Below are 18,069 nucleotides of genomic sequence, written 5' to 3'. Positions count from 1 at the left end.
TTCAGAGAGTGGTGCGGGGGCATAGCAAGGAATTCAGAAGGGAAATGGGGAGAGAAGAGAGCATTGCAGGAGGTGACAGAAGCGCTGCTCTGGAGCACACCCTGCCCTGGCTCAGCGCCCAGGTGACGGGTTTTACAAATGGCAGGAATGTCCTTTACGTCATCCGGTAGCCGGTTAGAAGCGGGCTCACAGCAGCTGCAGAGGCACCTACCTATCACCTTCTCGCCGTACTTCAGCAGGAGGCTCTCAACAGCTTCACCAAACAAGTCAATGGCCTTCGTCACCTTTACACAGACACAGAAGAGCAGTTCATTTCCTTTCCAAGCCAGCTGTAACCTCTCAGCAGCCACGGAGCCTGCTGAGCCCTCTGAGAGTCAGGGAGCAGCACTGGGAAAAGCGCGTCCAGCACCTGGCACTGGGCTGGCTCCTTGGGGCCAGTTGCAGGTGCTCAGACCTGGAGGCGATTGGCACTAAGCCACTTTCCAGCCCCAAGCTTGGAGCTGGTTCAGCCCTCAGCACAATTTTGAGCAGCCTCAAAACTGCCCCAACTTCCACTGGCAGGACTGGCCTCCAGGGGCCGCTCTACCAGCTGGGGATTGCTGGAGCACAATGCACTCCTGCCCCGACCCCATACCATGAGGGCTGGGAGCACGCAATATGAAGCCAGCTACAGCTGCTCTACAACACCCAAGGATTCTTTTGGCCAAGGCATTCCCCAGCTGCACCCTAGAGCAGGCCATGTGCTTTATGCTGCCTAAGCAACACAAAACACCCAGGCGGGCGCTGGGGACTGGCTCTCTGGGTGTCACTGAAACTCAGAAATCAGGCTGGGGCTGGGGAGCTAGCGCTCAGGAACCAGCTAGGGAGAGCCCTAGCTCTGGCAGTGACATGGGACGCCAAACTGCTGAGGGGTTTGGGGTCCTCTGCAGACCAGAAACCACCATCACAACTAGGCCCTTGGGAAGATGCTCAGCAACGAGGCCTGTAAAGGAATGGGCCATGGAGACAGAATGGCCATCTCGCCCCTCAAGGGTACGGCTCAATCACTTTGGCAGGGAAGTATGTACGGGTGCTGGAACTAGGGGTGCTGGGGGTGCTGCCACACCCCCTGGCTTGAAGTGGATTGGATTATATAGAGGGTTTGCAGTGTGGTTCAATGGCTCTCAGCACCCCCACTGTGCACATTGTTCCAGCACCCCTGGCAGTACGTGGGGACGCTTGTCTCCTATACTGGCAGCTCTGTCTTGTGGGTCTCCATGTGCGCTTCGCCTTTAATTTCTTTTATCTTAGATGAAGGGAAAACAACAAGAATGAAGTAAAGCAAAACCCCCAGGAGAAAGTACAGCCCCTACAAGAAAACAGAGAGAGAGAGAAATGGAGTGTGTGTGTGTGTGTGTGTGTGTGTGTGTGTGTGTGTGTGTGTGTGTGTGTGTATCCATGTCCACATTCATATGTGTACATTTGTGTGTGTACCTCTGAAGCACTGTGAGAGATGTAATGTGCTTAGAGATCCACTGATGTCAAATGCTACTAAAAATGCAAATTATTATTATTGTGCCAGAGATAACAAATCTGACAAATCAGACTGACAAATCTGAAGGAGTGAAATGACAGCTGGGCAATGGTATTTTAAAAGTGAAAATGATGTTTCAGGCTGAATCGGAAAGTTCACATTTAGCAAAGACTTTACAGAGCTAACACTTCATCCAAAACACAGGCATTCAGGTTCATTCCTAACAGTAAGCTAGAGAAACATTCCTTGCATGAACTTTGTCTAAAGCAGATGCTAGACAAATGCTGCGAATCACAAAAACATCATCATTGGTGAGCAGACTCTGTCATGAAAATTATTTGCTTTCAGGCTAAAAATGCAAGAAACATACAAAAGAATTCAGATCTCATAAAACAACAGACTATGTAAAGGTCAGGCCCTGCAACACTGGAGACGACAGCAGTTTTACCAACAACTCCAGCAGCTGCAGGGTTGGGCTCTGAGAAATAAATCTTTCAGAAAGAATTCCCTTACCAGGTATGCACTGTTGTCCAGGCCTGGGTGAACGATTCCTTCCAGAGACAAGCCAGTGGGAATCCCAACTTTACTGCAAAGGGAGAAAAGAGATGAGCAAAAAAGTGAAAGGACAAAGGGGTTTAAAACAACTGAGCAGCTCATCCAGGAGCACCTGCACGGCAGTCACTGGGGACGACTCTGCACTAGGAAGTTAGGTTCGCTTAACTACCTCACTATGGGCAGTGAAGAATTCACACCCTATGCGATGTAGCTAAGCCAACCTACGCCTGGTGCAGACAGCGCTAGGTGAAAGGAAGAATTCTTCCATCAACCTAGTTACCGCCTCTCGGGGAGGTGGATTTACTACAGCGAGGGAAGAACCCCTTCTGTCACTGTAGTATGTGTCTTTATTGATGCTGCCATGTTCCTAGTGTAAACAATCCCTGGCGCTGGAGGTAAAGCAGAGATGAATTTGGCCCAGTATCATTTCAACAACTCATCTCTAAGGTTCACTCTTACCATAAGAGTTTGAGTTCAAACAACTCCAGCTAAACCCAGCAGTGCTTGATCTCCAGGAAGTGCCCATACCAAGGTCAGCCTTTCTACAAGAACAGTTTCCCCCACCTTTATAACATGATGCATGTGATGCGCCATGCACGCCATTCTGGGCACAGACGTCAGGTCTGACCTTGCAAAATCCCACTGAGGTAGCAAAGTGTGAACACTTAAATGGACACTTGGCCAGACCACCTGGTTTAACACCCCAACCAGGGGCGTCAGAACCATGGGGGCCAGGCTGGCAGCTGGAGCCTGGGCAGCTGTGGGGGAGCCATAGACCCTCCACCTGCCCTGGGGGTGCAGACACAGGCTGGGAACAGCTCTCGGTCCCTGGGCAGGTGGAGCAGTTTAGTTCAGCGGCTCTCTGCACTCCCGCCATACACATACATTACTCCAGCACCCCGCCAGCAGAAGCAGCATGTTATTTTACACCACTGGAATTGAAAGGCAAACTGTGACAGGTTCTCTGTGTTGCTTACCGCTTTGCTCTCATCCCGATGTCTTTTAGGATGGTCTCAGTTTTCCCTGATGGATTCATGATAGTTGTTCGCAGATTCTTTAACTGGACCCCAGCATACTGAAAATGTTTAAAAAATGATGAAAGGAATTTAACTACACACAATCTTAGGGCTACACCTGCAGAGGTATATGTTCAGGATGAGACACAGGGGATTATTACAGCAGGTTCAGAGTTGTACCTGGCATCTCTGGGTTAACTATACAGAAGCGCAGAGGTTCTCAAACTGTGGGTCGGGACCCCTCAGGGGTTCCGCGAGGTTATTATGGAGGGGCAAGCTGTCAGCCTCCACCCCAAACCCCACTTTGCCTCCAGCATTTATAATGGTGTTAAATGTATAAAAAAGTTATTTTAATTTATAAGGGGGGGGGTGTCACACTCAGAGGCTTGCTATGTGAAAGGGGTCACCAGTACAAAAGTTTGAGAACCACTGCAGTAGCGAAACAGACTCAGACTCTAGGACTGGAAGGGACCTCGAGAGGTCATCGAGTCCAGTCCCCTGCCCTCATGGCAGGACCAAATACTGTCTAGACCATCTCTGATAGACATTTATCTAACCTACTCTTAAATATCTCCAGAGATGGGGATTCCAAAATCTACAACTTTATTTTCTGCAATTAAACTATATTTCAGGGTCTTAGCTCAGCAAAGCAGCTTGCTTGGATTCATGAAGAAACATTTTTGAATTACAACATTACACAGTACACAGGTTTCTGTCCATCCACTTAAGTATTTGTATACACTGCACCCACAACAAGGGCTCCATTAACTGAAAAGAGAACAAAGTCTATAGAATTACAAATTGGGACGGGGACATGTCTAAGATAGGTGACAAATCTGAAGAACTGTCCCCTATTGAGGTGTTAACTGAGGAGGTTTTGAAACAAACTGATAAATTAAACAGTAATAAGTCACCAGGATCAAGTGGTATTCACCCAAGAGTTCTATAGAAAGTCAAATACAAAATTGCAGAACTACTAACCGTGGTATGTAACCTGTAATTTAAATCAGATTTTGTATCAGATGACTGGAAGGTAGCTAATATAACACAGTTTATTTTAAAAAGGCGCCAGAGGCGATCATGGCACTTACAGGCTGGTAAGCCTAACTTCAGTACCAGGCAAATTGGTTGAAACTACAGTAAAGAACAGTATCAGAGGGGTAGCCATGTTAGTCTGGATCTGTAAAAGTAGCAAAGAATCCTGTGGCACCTGTGGCAACCTCCCTGGCCACACTATAGCAGACCTTAAGGTGGCCATCCTGCAGCAAAAAAACTTCAGGACCAGACTTCAAAGAGAAACTGCTGAGCTTCAGTTCATCTGCAAATTTGACAACATCAGCTCAGGATTGAACAAAGACTGTGAATGGCTTGCCAACTACAGAACCAGTTTCTCCTCTCTTGGTTTTCACACCTCAACTGCTAGAACAGGGCCTCATCCTCCCTGATTGAACTGACCTTATCTCTAGCTTGCTTGCTAGCATATATATACCTGCCCCTGGATATTTCCACTACATGCAGCTGAGGAAGTGGGTATTCACCCACGAAAGCTCATGCTCCAAAACGTCTGTTAGTCTATAAGGTGCCACAGGATTCTTTGCTGCTAGTAAAGAACAGAATTATCAGACACAGATAAACACAATATTCTGGTGAAGAGGCAACACAGCTTTTGGAAAGGGCAATCATGCCTCACCAACCTCTTAGAATTCTGTGAGGGTGTCAACAAGTATGTGGACAAAGATGATCCAGTAGATAGAGTATACTTGGGCTTTCAGAAAGCCTTTGACAAGATCTCACACTAAAAACTCTTAAGCAAAGTAAACAGTCATGGGATAAGAGGGAAGGTCCTCTCATGGATCAGTAACTGCTTAAAAGACAGGAAACACAGGGTAGGAATAAATGGTCAGTTTTCACAGTGTACAGAGGTAAATAGTGGAGTCCCCCAGGGATTTGTACTGGGAGTAGAGCTGTTCAACACATTCATAAGTGATCTGGAAAAGGGAGTGAACAGGGAGGTGGCAAAGTTTTCATTTGATACTAGATTACTCAGGATAGTTAAGTCCAAAGCAGACAGTGAAGAGTTACAGAGGGATCTCACAGAACTGTGTGACTGGGCAACAAAATGGCAGATGAAATTAAATGCTTATAAGTGCAAAGTAATACACACTGGAAAACACAATCCCAAGTACACATACAAAATGATGGAGTCTAAATTAGCTCTTACCACTCAAGAAATATGTTGGAGTCATCATGGATAGTTCTATGAAAACATTTGCTCAATACGCAGCAGCAGTGAAAAAAGCTACCAGAATTTTAGGAACTATTAGGAAAGGGATTGATAATAAGATGGAAATTCCATATTGCCACTATAAAAATACATGGTAGGCCTACACCTTGAATTCTGCATGCAGTTCTGGTCGTCCCATCCCCCCAAAAATAAATAAGAACTGGTAAAAGTACAGAGAAGGGCAACAAAAATGAGTATGGTTATAGAACAGCTATGAGAAGAGATTGAAAAGATTGGGACTGTCCATTTGAAGAGAGACAAGGGGGACATGTAGAAAATCACAAGGGTGTGGAGAAAGTGAATTAGGAAGTGTTATTTACCCCTTCATGTGGGAGCAGCACAAGAGCTGGGTACATTTGTTATTACTGAAGTCAATGGGACTGAATAAAGAGTGCAGAATTTGGCCCATACCATCAGCAATGGAACTTTGCCACAAAATTCAGATCAGGCTCCAAGTTCCAAAACATCCCCCCGCCTGCCCCCGCCCATCCCCCACCCCTCCTGTCACAGCTCCAGGTGCTCAGACGGAGGGTTTAGTTCAGCCAGTTTCATACGGCTCCCTCTAGCCATGAAGTCTGGATCTGGGTTTAGATTCAGCCCCCAGTTCTGGGACTGTTCAGATCTGAGCACATTTGATTCAGGCCGATCGCTGCAGCCCATACTTTACCCTCCCATGTAATTTCGGAGAGGGCTTTCAGCAGCAGTGGCTAACGCTCTGCGCTGCGGGTGAGTGCGAGGAGGCTGCGCTGCAGCTGCAAGGTTCATAGCTGACTCCACTAGAATCCCTTCCCCCTGGGGCTCCCAGGAAACATTCTCTGCAGAGGCAGCTCCACCAGCCTTTGTGCGCCCCCCTGCATCCAGCCAGCCCAGCTGCCCAGCGTAGGGCAGAGGCATAGCCCTACCCTCACCCCCACCCTGGCTTCCCCCCACACCTTGGAGAGGCTGTTGCTGGTGGAGGTACTAGTAGAGTGTAGGGACTCTGCTCCTAACCCCAGGGCAGATTCCTGGCCCCCTCTCCCAGCTGTGCAGTGCCACCTGCAACGTGGCCCTGCATGCTCGCTCTGTGCTGGAAAATGCCAAGGCCTTTAAGGGGAGGTATCTGCCCACAGAGAGCCCCTTACCTCAATGCCCGTCAGTGCCACAAACAAGCGAAGGATATCATTGGTGCCCTCAAAAATGCGGAAAATCCTCAGGTCCCTCAAGACTCTTTCAACACCAGTTTCCTGTGCAAACAAAGACCTTAATAGACTCAAGTGATCCCAGCAAGGGGAGTGCACGCAGCTGCCTTGGCTCCTGAATACAGCCTTAAAAATTATGCATGTAGTTCTACTCTTGGTGGATGGAACCAAGCTCGTTTACCTTCATGTATCCCATTCCTCCAAGGACCTGGATGCACTCATCTGTGACGTACCAGGCTGCTTCCTAAAGATAAAAACATCACAGTGCAATAGAGGGGAATGTTTCTAGTCTAGATGTGATAACTCAGATGTGTCAGCATAATAGCAGTTAGCACAGCGGCTCTGGGCAGTCCTAAGGGGGCCTGCATTCGTTAGAATACTGTGATGGCAACAGTGGTTACCTGTTAGTTATCTGTGCTGTATCTTATGATGTGCTGCATGTGTCCATCCCACTTCAGGTGAGTGCACACCCAGGGCACCAAAACCAGAGACCTTTTTCCCCTTGCAGAACCCCTTGCAGCAGCCCAGGCGCATGCTCCAGGCTCGTATTACCAGGTGACGGTATAAAGGGAGAACCACCCTGAGCCTCCCTCCTTTCTGTCTTACTGGAAATCAGTGATTTTGACTCTAGGGTAGAGGGGAAGGAGGTGGGTTGTGGGATGGACAAGTGCATCACACCTCAAACGACAACCGTCACAGAACAGGTAAGTAGCCGTTTTTTCTTCAAGTGATCACACATCCCCATTCCACATCAGGTGGCTCACAAGCATTTCGGAAAGGATGAGGGTTTTGGAGTCTGTCTGAGCAAGGACTGCAACACCGCTCATTCAAACCCAGCACCATCTCTCAGTGCCTGGGAAACAGCTTTGTGTTTAGTGAAAGGAGGCACCAACGACCAGGCTGCAGCTCTGCGAATATCACTAATGTGCACCTGACCCAGGAACGCAGCTCATGCTGCTTGCGCTCTTGTAGAACACACTGAAACTCTCCCAGGCAGAGGAACCTCAGCAACAGCAGAGCACAATAGGGTGCAGGACGAGATCCAGAAAGATATTCTCTGCCCACAGACAGGGTGACCTTTCAGTCTGGCAGACAAAGAAATGAACAGCTGAGGAAACAGCCCAAACTGTTTGGTCTTGTCCAAGTAACAAGTCAACACCCTTTGGACATCCCAAGCATGGAGCCCTCCTCATCCTCACAAGGCTTCAGAAAAAAGCTCGGTAAGTAGGAAGGAAGATTAAGGTGGAAGTGCGAGACTACTTTATTTAGAAATGTAGGGTGAGGATGCAAATCAACCTCATCTGGATAGAAAATTACATCTGGAGGGTCAGCACCTAACGCACGCTGCTCTGCTACCCTGCTGGCAGAAGCACCAAGAATGATTCTTTCATGGAAAGATGGAGCAAAGAATGTGGAGCCATAAGTTCAAAAGGTGGAACCATTAGAGCCTGCAACAGCTGCAGGATAAATATGACATTAAAGAGTTGGCGTTACCTTAAGTTTGGTTAAGGAAATATCTGTGCTATGAAGAAAGGCCCTGACTAGCATGTAGAAGAAAGGCCTTGAAAAGAATGAGTGAAAAGGACAGAAGGAATGAGGGAGGGAGGTTCAAAGAATAACTGGTGAAATAGGACGAAGGCCTTGGACCGACAGGGGTGGCTGCGGATGCGGATTATAAAGGTGTGCTCCTGCCCGAGTTTGCATAACCCTCTTGGAATCAGAGGGACGGGATTAAAGGTGTATAGTAGCCTGTCCTTCCATGACAGCAGGAAATCATCTGTTATAGATCCTGGGCTGTGACCTGCTCTGGAACAAAACAGATGACACTTCCTGTTCAGATGAGTAACCAAGACATCTATTTCTGGTACCCCCATGACTGAAAGATGGATCTTGCAATGTCCGGTCTAAGGGACCACTTGTGATTCCTGCTGAATGATCTGCAGAGATGATCTGCCAGGCAATTCTGAACACATGGTAGGTGTGAAGCTTTGAGTGTGATTGTATTTTTAATATGACCCTCAAACCCCCATAGATCTACAGCCTCTGGGCAAAGGCGATCCCACTTGGCACCCCCCTGCCTGTTCACACACAACACAGCAGCAGTGTTCTCCATGGGGACATCTACGATGCATCCTTGATGTGTGGAAGGAAGGCTTGACACGCCGTGTGAATAGCTTGTAGTTCCAGAACATTTCTGTGGAAAGAGAGTTCTTGATCTGACCAAAAACCCTGTGTCTGACTATTTCCTAGGTAGGATCCCCACCCTAGGGATGAAGCATTTATGACCAATGTCGTGGAGGGCAGAGTCGAGGAGACAGGAAACCCTTTGCATACATTGGCAGGGTCCACCCACCAAGCTAGGGATGACAAGATGCTTACAGGTTCGTGAGTCAGCATGTCCAATGAATGATGAGATGGTCAGCAGACTGATTTCACCCGCCTTGCATGTGGTGAAAAGGCTGCCATGCTGTCACGTATGGGTGCAAGTTTCCCTGTGCCCGAGAAGTCTCAGGCAATTCCTTGCTGTTGTGCAAGACTGGGACTATGGAACTATAGGACTTTGAGGTCTGCACAGAGGTCCTGCATTGCTTGGACTCTGGCCAGGCACAAGTGCCCTCTTGCTGAAGTCGAGTCTAGATCTGCCCCAAAAAGCCTGATTTTTTGGCAGGGATGAGTACTCACTTATCCTTGTCAGAACGAAGGCATCTCTGGATATCGTTGATGCCCCTGAATCAGTCATCCAGGTACAGGAATTCCTGGACATCTGGCTTTCTGAGATGAACTGTCACCAGGGCCACGCCCTTTGAAAAGACTCACAGGGCTGAAGATGGACTGAAAGGCAGGACAGTGAACGGATAATGAATGCTGGCCATGATGAACCTTCCTCCTGCAGCTCTGGTGGATGGCCTTGTGCAAATCAGTCAAGTCAAGAGTGGCAAACCAGTCATTGGGATCTAGAGATGGATAACAGAGGCTAGACTTACATGGGGAAATTTTATCTCTTTATGTATTTGTTTAGGTTTTGCAGGTCCAAAATAGTTTTGAGTCTTCTCTCAGAAGTAATGGGAATAGAATCCCTTCCCCCAGTGTTGAGGAGGGACCCCTCTGGCTTCCAACTATAAACCGGATGGTATTTCTTGGATAAGAAAAGTCTTGTGAGATTGGCGCCTGAAAAGGGACTGGGGCTGGGTAGCTAGGTACTCTGGCTAGGTACAAGGAATAGAGACAAACTGCAGGGAATAACCTAGTTCCACCGTGCTTGGTATCCAGCGACTGACTGAAATATGGGTCCAGTCAGCTAGGAAATGGGATAACCTGCTGCCAAATGGAGTGATAGGAGAGATGAGATCCAGACACAGTGGTACTCTGGCCTCGACTAAGAAGTCCAATAGGCTGCTGAGAGGTCAAACACTGTCTTGATGAAGTCGAAGCAGATAGCGGAGGAGGTGGCCTTGTCCTGTGGAATTTATGTCATCTCTGCTTGACCAGCCTGTCTCTGAGGGTAAAATGGAACAACTGGGTTGTCTGAGGATGAAAGTGCCCAAAGGTTCCTTCCCAGCAATGTAAGGGCTGCCCTAGAATCTTTTAGGGAATGCAGCGTTTCATTGGCTTTCTCTGTAAACAAATTAGGGCCCTTAAACAGGAGATCCTCAGTTGTCGGTTGGATCTGCGCTGGAATTCCAGATGACTGTAGCCACAGACAGCGTCACATCACAGGCACAGATGCAGTCACTCTAGCCTCAGGCTATTCAAGGTGGCTGGATGGGAAGTTTTGGCTACCAGACAACCCTTGTTAATCATGGCTCAATATTCCTGTCTAACATCTGCTGGCAGTTTGTCAATAGAGTTAGCCCTGTTACCAGAGACTGGGAAACTATCTTGCCAGAAGAGCCTGGTGATTTATTCTCTTGACCTGTAACCCTGACACTGCAAAAATGTTTCTTCCAAAAAGATTTTGCAGTGAAAGAATTTTTTGGAGTCATTATTTTGAAGTGGATTTGGCATGACCTTCTGTGATTTCTCATTTACTGCAGCCATCACCGAGCCCAGGGTAGGGTGAGAATAGAAATGTTCATGACATTGGAATGGCACTTGGTATCTGTTCTCTGTTCTCTTGGCAGTAGGAGGAAGTGATCCTGGTGTTTGCCATATAATTTTTGTAGGCTCCAGGATGGCTTAATTAATCAGTAGAACTACTCTACCAGGTCCTGAGGTATGTAAGACATTTCTCCAGACATTTCTCTTTGTCTCAGAGTGACATAGACAAGTGAGGTCCCAGAGAAGTACATAAAATAGATGGTGTGCTCCATGGGTTCCAGAGGGCCCATGGATAAGTCCTGGGGCCCCATGAAAAGTAGTCCATGGCCTCTTGTCTCTAGACCTGCCCGAGAGAGTCCTGGTATTAAGATCTAGATCACTGCAAGGGGATAGAGAATTATGAGATCTCCTACAATAGGACTGAGATGCATAAGATTCCTTGGAGGCACAATACTCCATGGTGCAGGTGACTGGGCCTTGTGGCTGGATGTGGCAGTAGTGGGACAGCAGGGTGGCGGACCCTGAGAAAGTACCAAGTGTTTGAGTTGCAGCTGCTCATCATAGGTACTGACATTTGCTGCGCTGAAGCCGGAATTGAATGGTACGTCACTGATGATGTAAACAGTTCCGGAGCTTGTGAAGAAGTAGCTGCTACCAATGACTCTAACTCTTGTACAATCGAGGAGTCTGGTATCAAAAGGCAAAGCAAGTCTCTAGCTGCTGCATATAGGCTGTTGTGGGTGTCGAGGATGTCATGTGTAGCCGCGTACTGGTGTGCAGATGATACAGATAGTCCAGGCCAAGGAGTTGGTCTCAATAGTACAGAGGATGGTACCAGAGTCAAAGAGCTCCCTAATGAGGAAGATCTGTTAGGCTTAGAGGCATGTGGGTCACAGGATTCAGCTTCTTGTGGGATCCTGGGGCGGGAGAACGATGCCTCCCTTCTGAACCTCTCTGAGGAGGGATTACGGAGACATCTGGTGGTCACCCCATCATGTGTAGAGCCCAAGGACTGCGTGCAAAGCAGCAGGGCTCGGAGGGAGGACACAAGTCAGCTTGCATCAGAACACAACAAAGTCTCACCTCCTGAAATGGTTTGGTCCTAATTTTGAACCCCCTACAAATCAGGCACCTACTCCGAATGTGGCCCTCCCCCAAACCCTTCAGCCACCGGTCGTGAGGGTCACGGACAGAGACTCATTACAGCCAGAACGTTGTTTAAAACCTGGGGACCTAGGCATGCCCCGGCACCCGTGTGTCAACAGGGTAACTACAAGTCTGAAAACCCAACAGAAAATGGACTGAAATGAGCCATTATCTAACCAACGAACCAAACTATTTACATCACTTTACACACTTCTCTCAGTGGAAAAGGGAAGAATTGTGCAAGCAGGCACACATGCGCCCCCTACCGACCATGGTGGTGAGGAGGAACTGAAGGGGGGTCGGGGTGGCTCTGCCCCGTTATACCATCAGCTGGTAGCACGAGCATACAGTGGTGGCGTGTGCAGCCCTGAAAGGTACCACTCGGGGGAAAAGTTCTCCAGCCTCAGTGCACTGGGCGTGCAGACACCTGATGTGGCCCGGCCACGTGCAATCACTCAGCAAAGAACTGCAGGCACTGAATTGCTGGGTTCTGCTGCTGACTGTGGCAGCAGCCGGGCAGTCAATGCCGGCAACGCTGGGGGAAACAGCCTGGTCTGGATAGAGACTTGTAGGGAAGTCAGCTCCAGTGGACACTGCTTAGTCACACCTGCCTGAACAGTCTCCCTTTGTATTGTCCATGTCCAGCAGTGAGAACCGGGTGGTTTGGGGTGGAGGGATCTTCCAGGAGAGGGGTGGGACAGGAACAGGCCGCCTGCTGGAAGCAGGAGAGGCAGATCGCAGTCCAGGAGGGAGCTGCTCTCTGGTTGATGCCTCAGCTGGGGTTCCTGCGGTTGCAATCCCTGGGATGCAGTGCCACCCAGGAGGAGAGAATACCTTGCCTCTGCAGCACGCCTTTCCCTTCCAGCAGGACACCGACGTGGCAAAGCCCTGATACCCGCTACTGCTCAGCAATGGGGCAGCATGAGCCCAACACTGACAGGCCACGCTTGCTCTGAGTCTGACCCTCCTCGCAGAGACATATCGTGCTGGGAATCAAACACACTTACTGAGGCAAAAATCTTGCTGATTGAAGCTTCAAGCTTGTAATCGGGCACCTTCATGTCCATGTTGGCGCTCACCACGTAGGCCATCGACTGAAGAGAAACCAGCCATTTGCCTTTGGTTACACTGTGTATGTGCCCAAGACCCATCCCACACCCCAGGGCAGGCTGTATGGAAGATCTGGCTTGGCTTGGCTCCATCCTCTCCCTCTCTTCTGCAGCAGACACTGCCCACCAGAGGTCTCATCTCAAAATCTATCCCTTCCATGCTCTCCACTGCAGGCATAAGGCCCATTCTGACCTGATTCATAAGGGCACTACCCTCTCTTCCTTCCATCCCCCCTCAGCCCAATTCCCTGCCCTGCACACAAGAAGCCAGACGGCCAGTGAAGGGCAAGCTGAGGGGCAGGAAGATGCAGCAGATTTCAAGTCTGTGTAACCCTGGGATCTTGTCATCATTAGCCTCATCCCGCTCCCCCCACATACCACCCAGGGGTCATTACACTCATTTGTTCTACCTTATTTGCAATTAGACTGTAAACGCTGGGGCAGGGACTGGGCCTTCCCAAATGCTCAGACAGCACCATGCACAAGGGGATTGGATCCTACCTAGGGCAGCTGGGAACTGTTGCAATACCACCAGGGCTGCCCCTCAGCGGGTGTAAACCAGCAGAGCATCACTGGCTTTCATTTACTCGCAGTCACCTCAGTGAAGCCTTGCTGGCTTCTGAAACCAGCTCATAACGGAGACTGCTGCTAGTAATCCTGCAGCCTGCTTCACCCACGGCTAGCACATGACTGCCTGAGAGGGCACACAGCTACTACCAGCTCAGCAAAAGGCCACAGCAATTAGGGAAAAATGAAATATGCATATTCCAGGTGATACTGGGAGGAAGTTGTGGGTGGGTATGTCATAAACCGATAGCTAAGGGTTAATGTCTCTGTCACCTATAAAGGGTTAACAAACAATGACCTGCAAACACCTGACCAGAGGACCAATCAGGAGACAAGATACTTTCAAATCTCGTGGAGGGAAGCCTTTGTTTGTGGGTTTGGGGTTTGGCTTTGTTCTCTCTGGGTCCTGGACGGGACTAGAGGTGCAACCAGGTTTCTGCCAATCTCCCTGCTACAGTCTCTTATTTATTCTGAATTGTGAGTAAGAAAAGGCGGTCATAGTCTTTTAAATTTTTTTTTTCATTTACATATGTGTACTTGCTGGAAGTAGCTTAAATTGTGTTTCTGCTGGAGAAAGTTTCTTTCTATTGTTTATAGTTGAAAGACCCTGTAACTGTTTACCATCTAAAGTGCAGAGATAAACCTTTTACTTTTTTCTTCTCTTTTTTATTAAAAGTTTTGCTTGTAAAAAAAAAAAAGTAAAAGGTTTATCTCTGCACTTTAGATGGTAAACAGTTACAGGGTCTTTCAACTATAAACAATAGAAAGAAACTTTCTCCAGCAGAAACACAATTTAAGCTACTTCCAGCAAGTACACATATGTAAATGAAAAAAAAAATTAAAAGACTATGACCGCCTTTTCTTACTCACAATTCAGAATAAATAAGAGACTGTAGCAGGGAGATTGGCAGAAACCTGGTTGTACCTCTAGTCCCGTCCAGGACCCAGAGAGAACAAAGCCAAACCCCAAACCCACAAACAAAGGCTTCCCTCCACGAGATTTGAAAGTATCTTGTCTCCTGATTGGTCCTCTGGTCAGGTGTTTGCAGGTCATTGTTTGTTAACCCTTTATAGGTGACAGAGACATTAACCCTTAGCTATCTGTTTATGACAGGGTGAGAAAAAGAGATACAGTCCTTGCCCATTGAAGTTCCTCCTCTCCTACAGGGTGAATTCCCTGGGATTGTGAGTTCCTGGATTGGTTGGCTCACTTTCAGTCAGGGTGGGAGAGGGAAGAGGTGTTTTGTTTGTGTTTTTTTGGGAGGATTGGAGTTGCTTGTTTTTTGTATACCCAAGGCTGCTTTCAACCTGCAGGATAGGAGGAATTACTCAAGCTGGAATTTGGCCAGGGTGCTGAGCTTACACAGCCCCAGTCCTATGAACCGGTCTGTGGGAACATTGCCAAAACTCAGCACAGTGCTCCCAATACCACTCTTGGACGCTGGTTCAGAGTCAGAGGGCCTGATTCTTCCCAAATGCACATGGGTTTCACGCCAGCTTTATGCCAGAGTCTTTATAGCATGACTCCCACTTTACAGCAGCGTAGGCAAGCACAGAACCAAGCCTAGAGAAATAAGGGCTGCCCAGTGATTTGCCAACAACACCTGGAAGTCTCATCCAAACACTGAACCAACCCAGCCTGCCAGCTCAGCCTATGAGATATGACACCAGATCAAACTGGGATGGCAGCAGGTAAAATCTGTTCTATTTGATATAGATGTTTATACCATCTGCATCACCATAGTATCTGAGTGCCAGCCACACATGCATTAAATAACATCTAATATCAAGTATCAGAGGGGCAGCCGTGTTAGTCTGGATCTGTAAAAGCAGCAAAGAATCCTGTGGCACCTTATAGATTAACAGACGTTTTGGAGCATGAGCTTTCCTGGGTGAATACCCACTTCGTCAGATGCATGTCATCTGACGAAGTGGGTATTCACCCACGAAAGCTCATGCTCCAAAACATCTGTTAGTCTATAAGGTGCCACAGGATTCTTTGCTGAATCCAATATCAAGTGTGGGTCACTATCTCCCATCCAGTCCCCAAGGCGAGAAGTGGGTGTTCAGTGGACTGTTTTGTTTTTTCGTTATGTTTATTTATATGACAACACTGCTCTGTGTTTATATCAGAGAAGACAGGTCAGATAATGTCCCTGGGACTTGAGAAGGAAGAAGGGAGGTTTGGGATGGTTCTTAGGCCATGGTGGAGTTCATTCCACAGTCTGGGACCAGCCCCCCAGAACTCCCTGTCTCCTGAACAGACAAGGTTTATCCTGAAAGTCTTGCTGTGCCTGTGCAATGGAGTTGTTGACCATGGTCTGTACCCTGCAATCAAGAAAAATTTCTCACCTCTGTAACATAGTGGAGCATGGCCATCCGTGCAATCTTCTCCTGAATAGCCCCATAGTTGCTGATCTTGTCTCCAAACTGCTTACGATTAGCAGCATGATCAACCTGGTGTTACATAAGAGCCCATGATCACACCAAGAAGCTAATGTAATACAGACAAGAGGAATTTTTGTCTGTGTCCGAGCTGCAAGATTTGGCCATATATTTCAATTTTAAACAAAATCAAGTTAACTGATGTTTATAGGAGCAGCTATACTGAGAGGCTGTATCCTACATAGCTTGTGTCAGCCAAGCTTGCTGCACACCTCAGGGGTTCCTGGCATCTCTCACATCCCCACAAGATCCCTGTGTGCCACCTTCCTACCCCCTCTAGTTCAGGGACTCACTGCAATCCTCCCATTCACTTCTTCATGCCAAGAGCTCTCTGTATGTTCCATTTCCCACTTTCAGGTTTTCCAATTTCCACCAAAATCAATAGGGTTCTGCCCAGTGATGTCTAGAAAAATTTCTGAAATTTTGCAGTCGATTGGATACAGTATTCCAAAGGTATCACATTACATCCAATCAGAAATGCCACCAAGTTAATTCAAAGGATCTTGTAAGCTCAGCCATCAGCTAAACTCCAGCCCCAGAGCCCAAGCCCTTAGCCCAATCTCATCCCATTACACAAAGAGAGAACAAGAAGAATTTCTGTCTAAAAGACTAACCAACATATGCAGCTAAGTAAGCTAAGGCCCCAAATCTGGACAAGTCTTACAAGCATGTGGAGAATCCCAGAGAAGCCATCAGGACTACACACATGCTTAAAATTAAACACAGACATTTAACTGTAATTCTATTCGTCTAAGTGCAGATCATTGACCTGTTGGATCTTCCAGTGTCAGCTCCTGTCTCTCTCCCTGGATGCACATGTAATATGGGTTTCCCAGAGCTAATCCACCATGGGGACGTCTCACAGAATAACTGACCACTGCGTCTCACTGGCTATCCTCTGCTAACATGTGGGACAGCTGGACAGTCCATTTTCAATTGCCCTGAACAAACATTCCGCACTATCTAATCCTGTTTAAAGAACAAGAACGTACAGCTTTGACAATTACTCCACGCATGGTGCCTGCCAGGGCGGAGGCCATCCCAAAGCGCCCATTGTTCAATATGCTCACGGCGACCATGAAGCCTTTTCCGAGCTCCCCAAGCAGATTTTCTGCTGGCACCTTCACGTTATCAAAGTGCACTTCAGCTGTATTGGAACACTTGATCCCCATCTTCTTCTCCGGGGGGCCACTGACAAAACAGAAGAAAACCAGAGATGGCTTCAACCCGACTGAGACCTTTGGACATGCACACCTATCTGCATGTGAAGTTTCTGCATTTGTGAATGCAAATAAGCATTCTCACGTACATGCTGGTAACTACATGCCCTGGCCCTGACCCTGCAAAGACCAAGTGCCCCCTAACTCACAGTGAAATCAATGGAAGTTGAGGGGAGCCAGCTCCTGGTAGGATCCAAGTTACTTGAGCTACATGTGATAAAACCTGGCAGTGTGCAAAGGTGGGTGCACGTTTACGTGTGGTAATTCTGTGTGCAAATAAAATGTTAACACAATGTCTTATATAGAAACAGGGAGCAGTTTAAACATAAAGTAAATTAAATAACCATTGCATCTTTCTAAAGGCTCTGGAACATTACCTTGTACCCTATGCCGGACCATGTGGCTGTATAACCTCAAGCACTGTTCCCCTGGTAATGCCAACACTTCTCTCCTAATGTTTGTCATACTCATTGTAGCAAATCACTCAGCAGAGGGAAGTTTAAAGGAACATGGATTATATTTTGTTATAAATAGAAAGTGAAAGTGGCGTGTGAGCATAATGGTCTAGCACCCTCTTGTGGCTAGAGACCTGGAAAGCACATCCAAGTATCCCTGGTTAATGTCCCACCCTATGATTCTTGACCCTACAAGGTGCTGAGTCCCTCCAGGATCAGGCATAACATTTGGCATGGCAGGATGGTGTGGTCAGATGTTCGGCTGCATGTGTGTGTTACCCCAGTGTGCTGTCCCAGCTCTGTGCAGACAGCTGGCACAGCAGACCTCGAGTGAACCGTTAAAGTACGAAGGCACCCAGCCATGTTTATTGTCAACAGCACGGTACTAGAATCCCGCAGACTCTACCGGACCATTAATACATGTATGCCCATAACAATGGACCAGCTCAGTGAACGGCAGGACTTTCTGTTCCTCTTTAGACTAGACAGAGACACTCTCTTTGAGGCTCCATTTTGTATATCAATATGAAAAGTTATGTATTG

The 18,069-nt window shown here is 47.8% G+C and overlaps 1 protein-coding gene across 4 annotated transcripts in view; it reads right to left on the bottom strand.

Annotated features, from left to right (window-relative positions):
* Window positions 1–18,069, bottom strand: part of ACADVL (acyl-CoA dehydrogenase very long chain) — a 64,569-nt gene that overhangs the window by 11,228 nt on the left and 35,272 nt on the right. For all 4 annotated transcript variants that reach the window (XM_030575849.1, XM_030575850.1, XM_030575852.1 and 1 more), the window contains 8 exons: window positions 16,844–17,042; window positions 15,759–15,863; window positions 12,738–12,824; window positions 6,728–6,790; window positions 6,490–6,591; window positions 3,046–3,143; window positions 2,027–2,099; window positions 212–284 (listed from right to left, as the gene is read on the bottom strand). In XM_030575849.1, coding sequence (XP_030431709.1) covers window positions 212–284; window positions 2,027–2,099; window positions 3,046–3,143; window positions 6,490–6,591; window positions 6,728–6,790; window positions 12,738–12,824; window positions 15,759–15,863; window positions 16,844–17,042 — 800 coding nt within the window. The remainder of the gene's footprint in view (window positions 1–211; window positions 285–2,026; window positions 2,100–3,045; window positions 3,144–6,489; window positions 6,592–6,727; window positions 6,791–12,737; window positions 12,825–15,758; window positions 15,864–16,843; window positions 17,043–18,069) is intronic.

This window comes from Gopherus evgoodei, chromosome 9 (assembly GCF_007399415.2).
Source record: "Gopherus evgoodei ecotype Sinaloan lineage chromosome 9, rGopEvg1_v1.p, whole genome shotgun sequence".
Classification (NCBI taxonomy): domain Eukaryota; kingdom Metazoa; phylum Chordata; order Testudines; family Testudinidae; genus Gopherus; species Gopherus evgoodei.
Note: the sequence above shows the minus strand (reverse complement) of the source record. Positions and strands in the feature narration are given on the sequence as shown.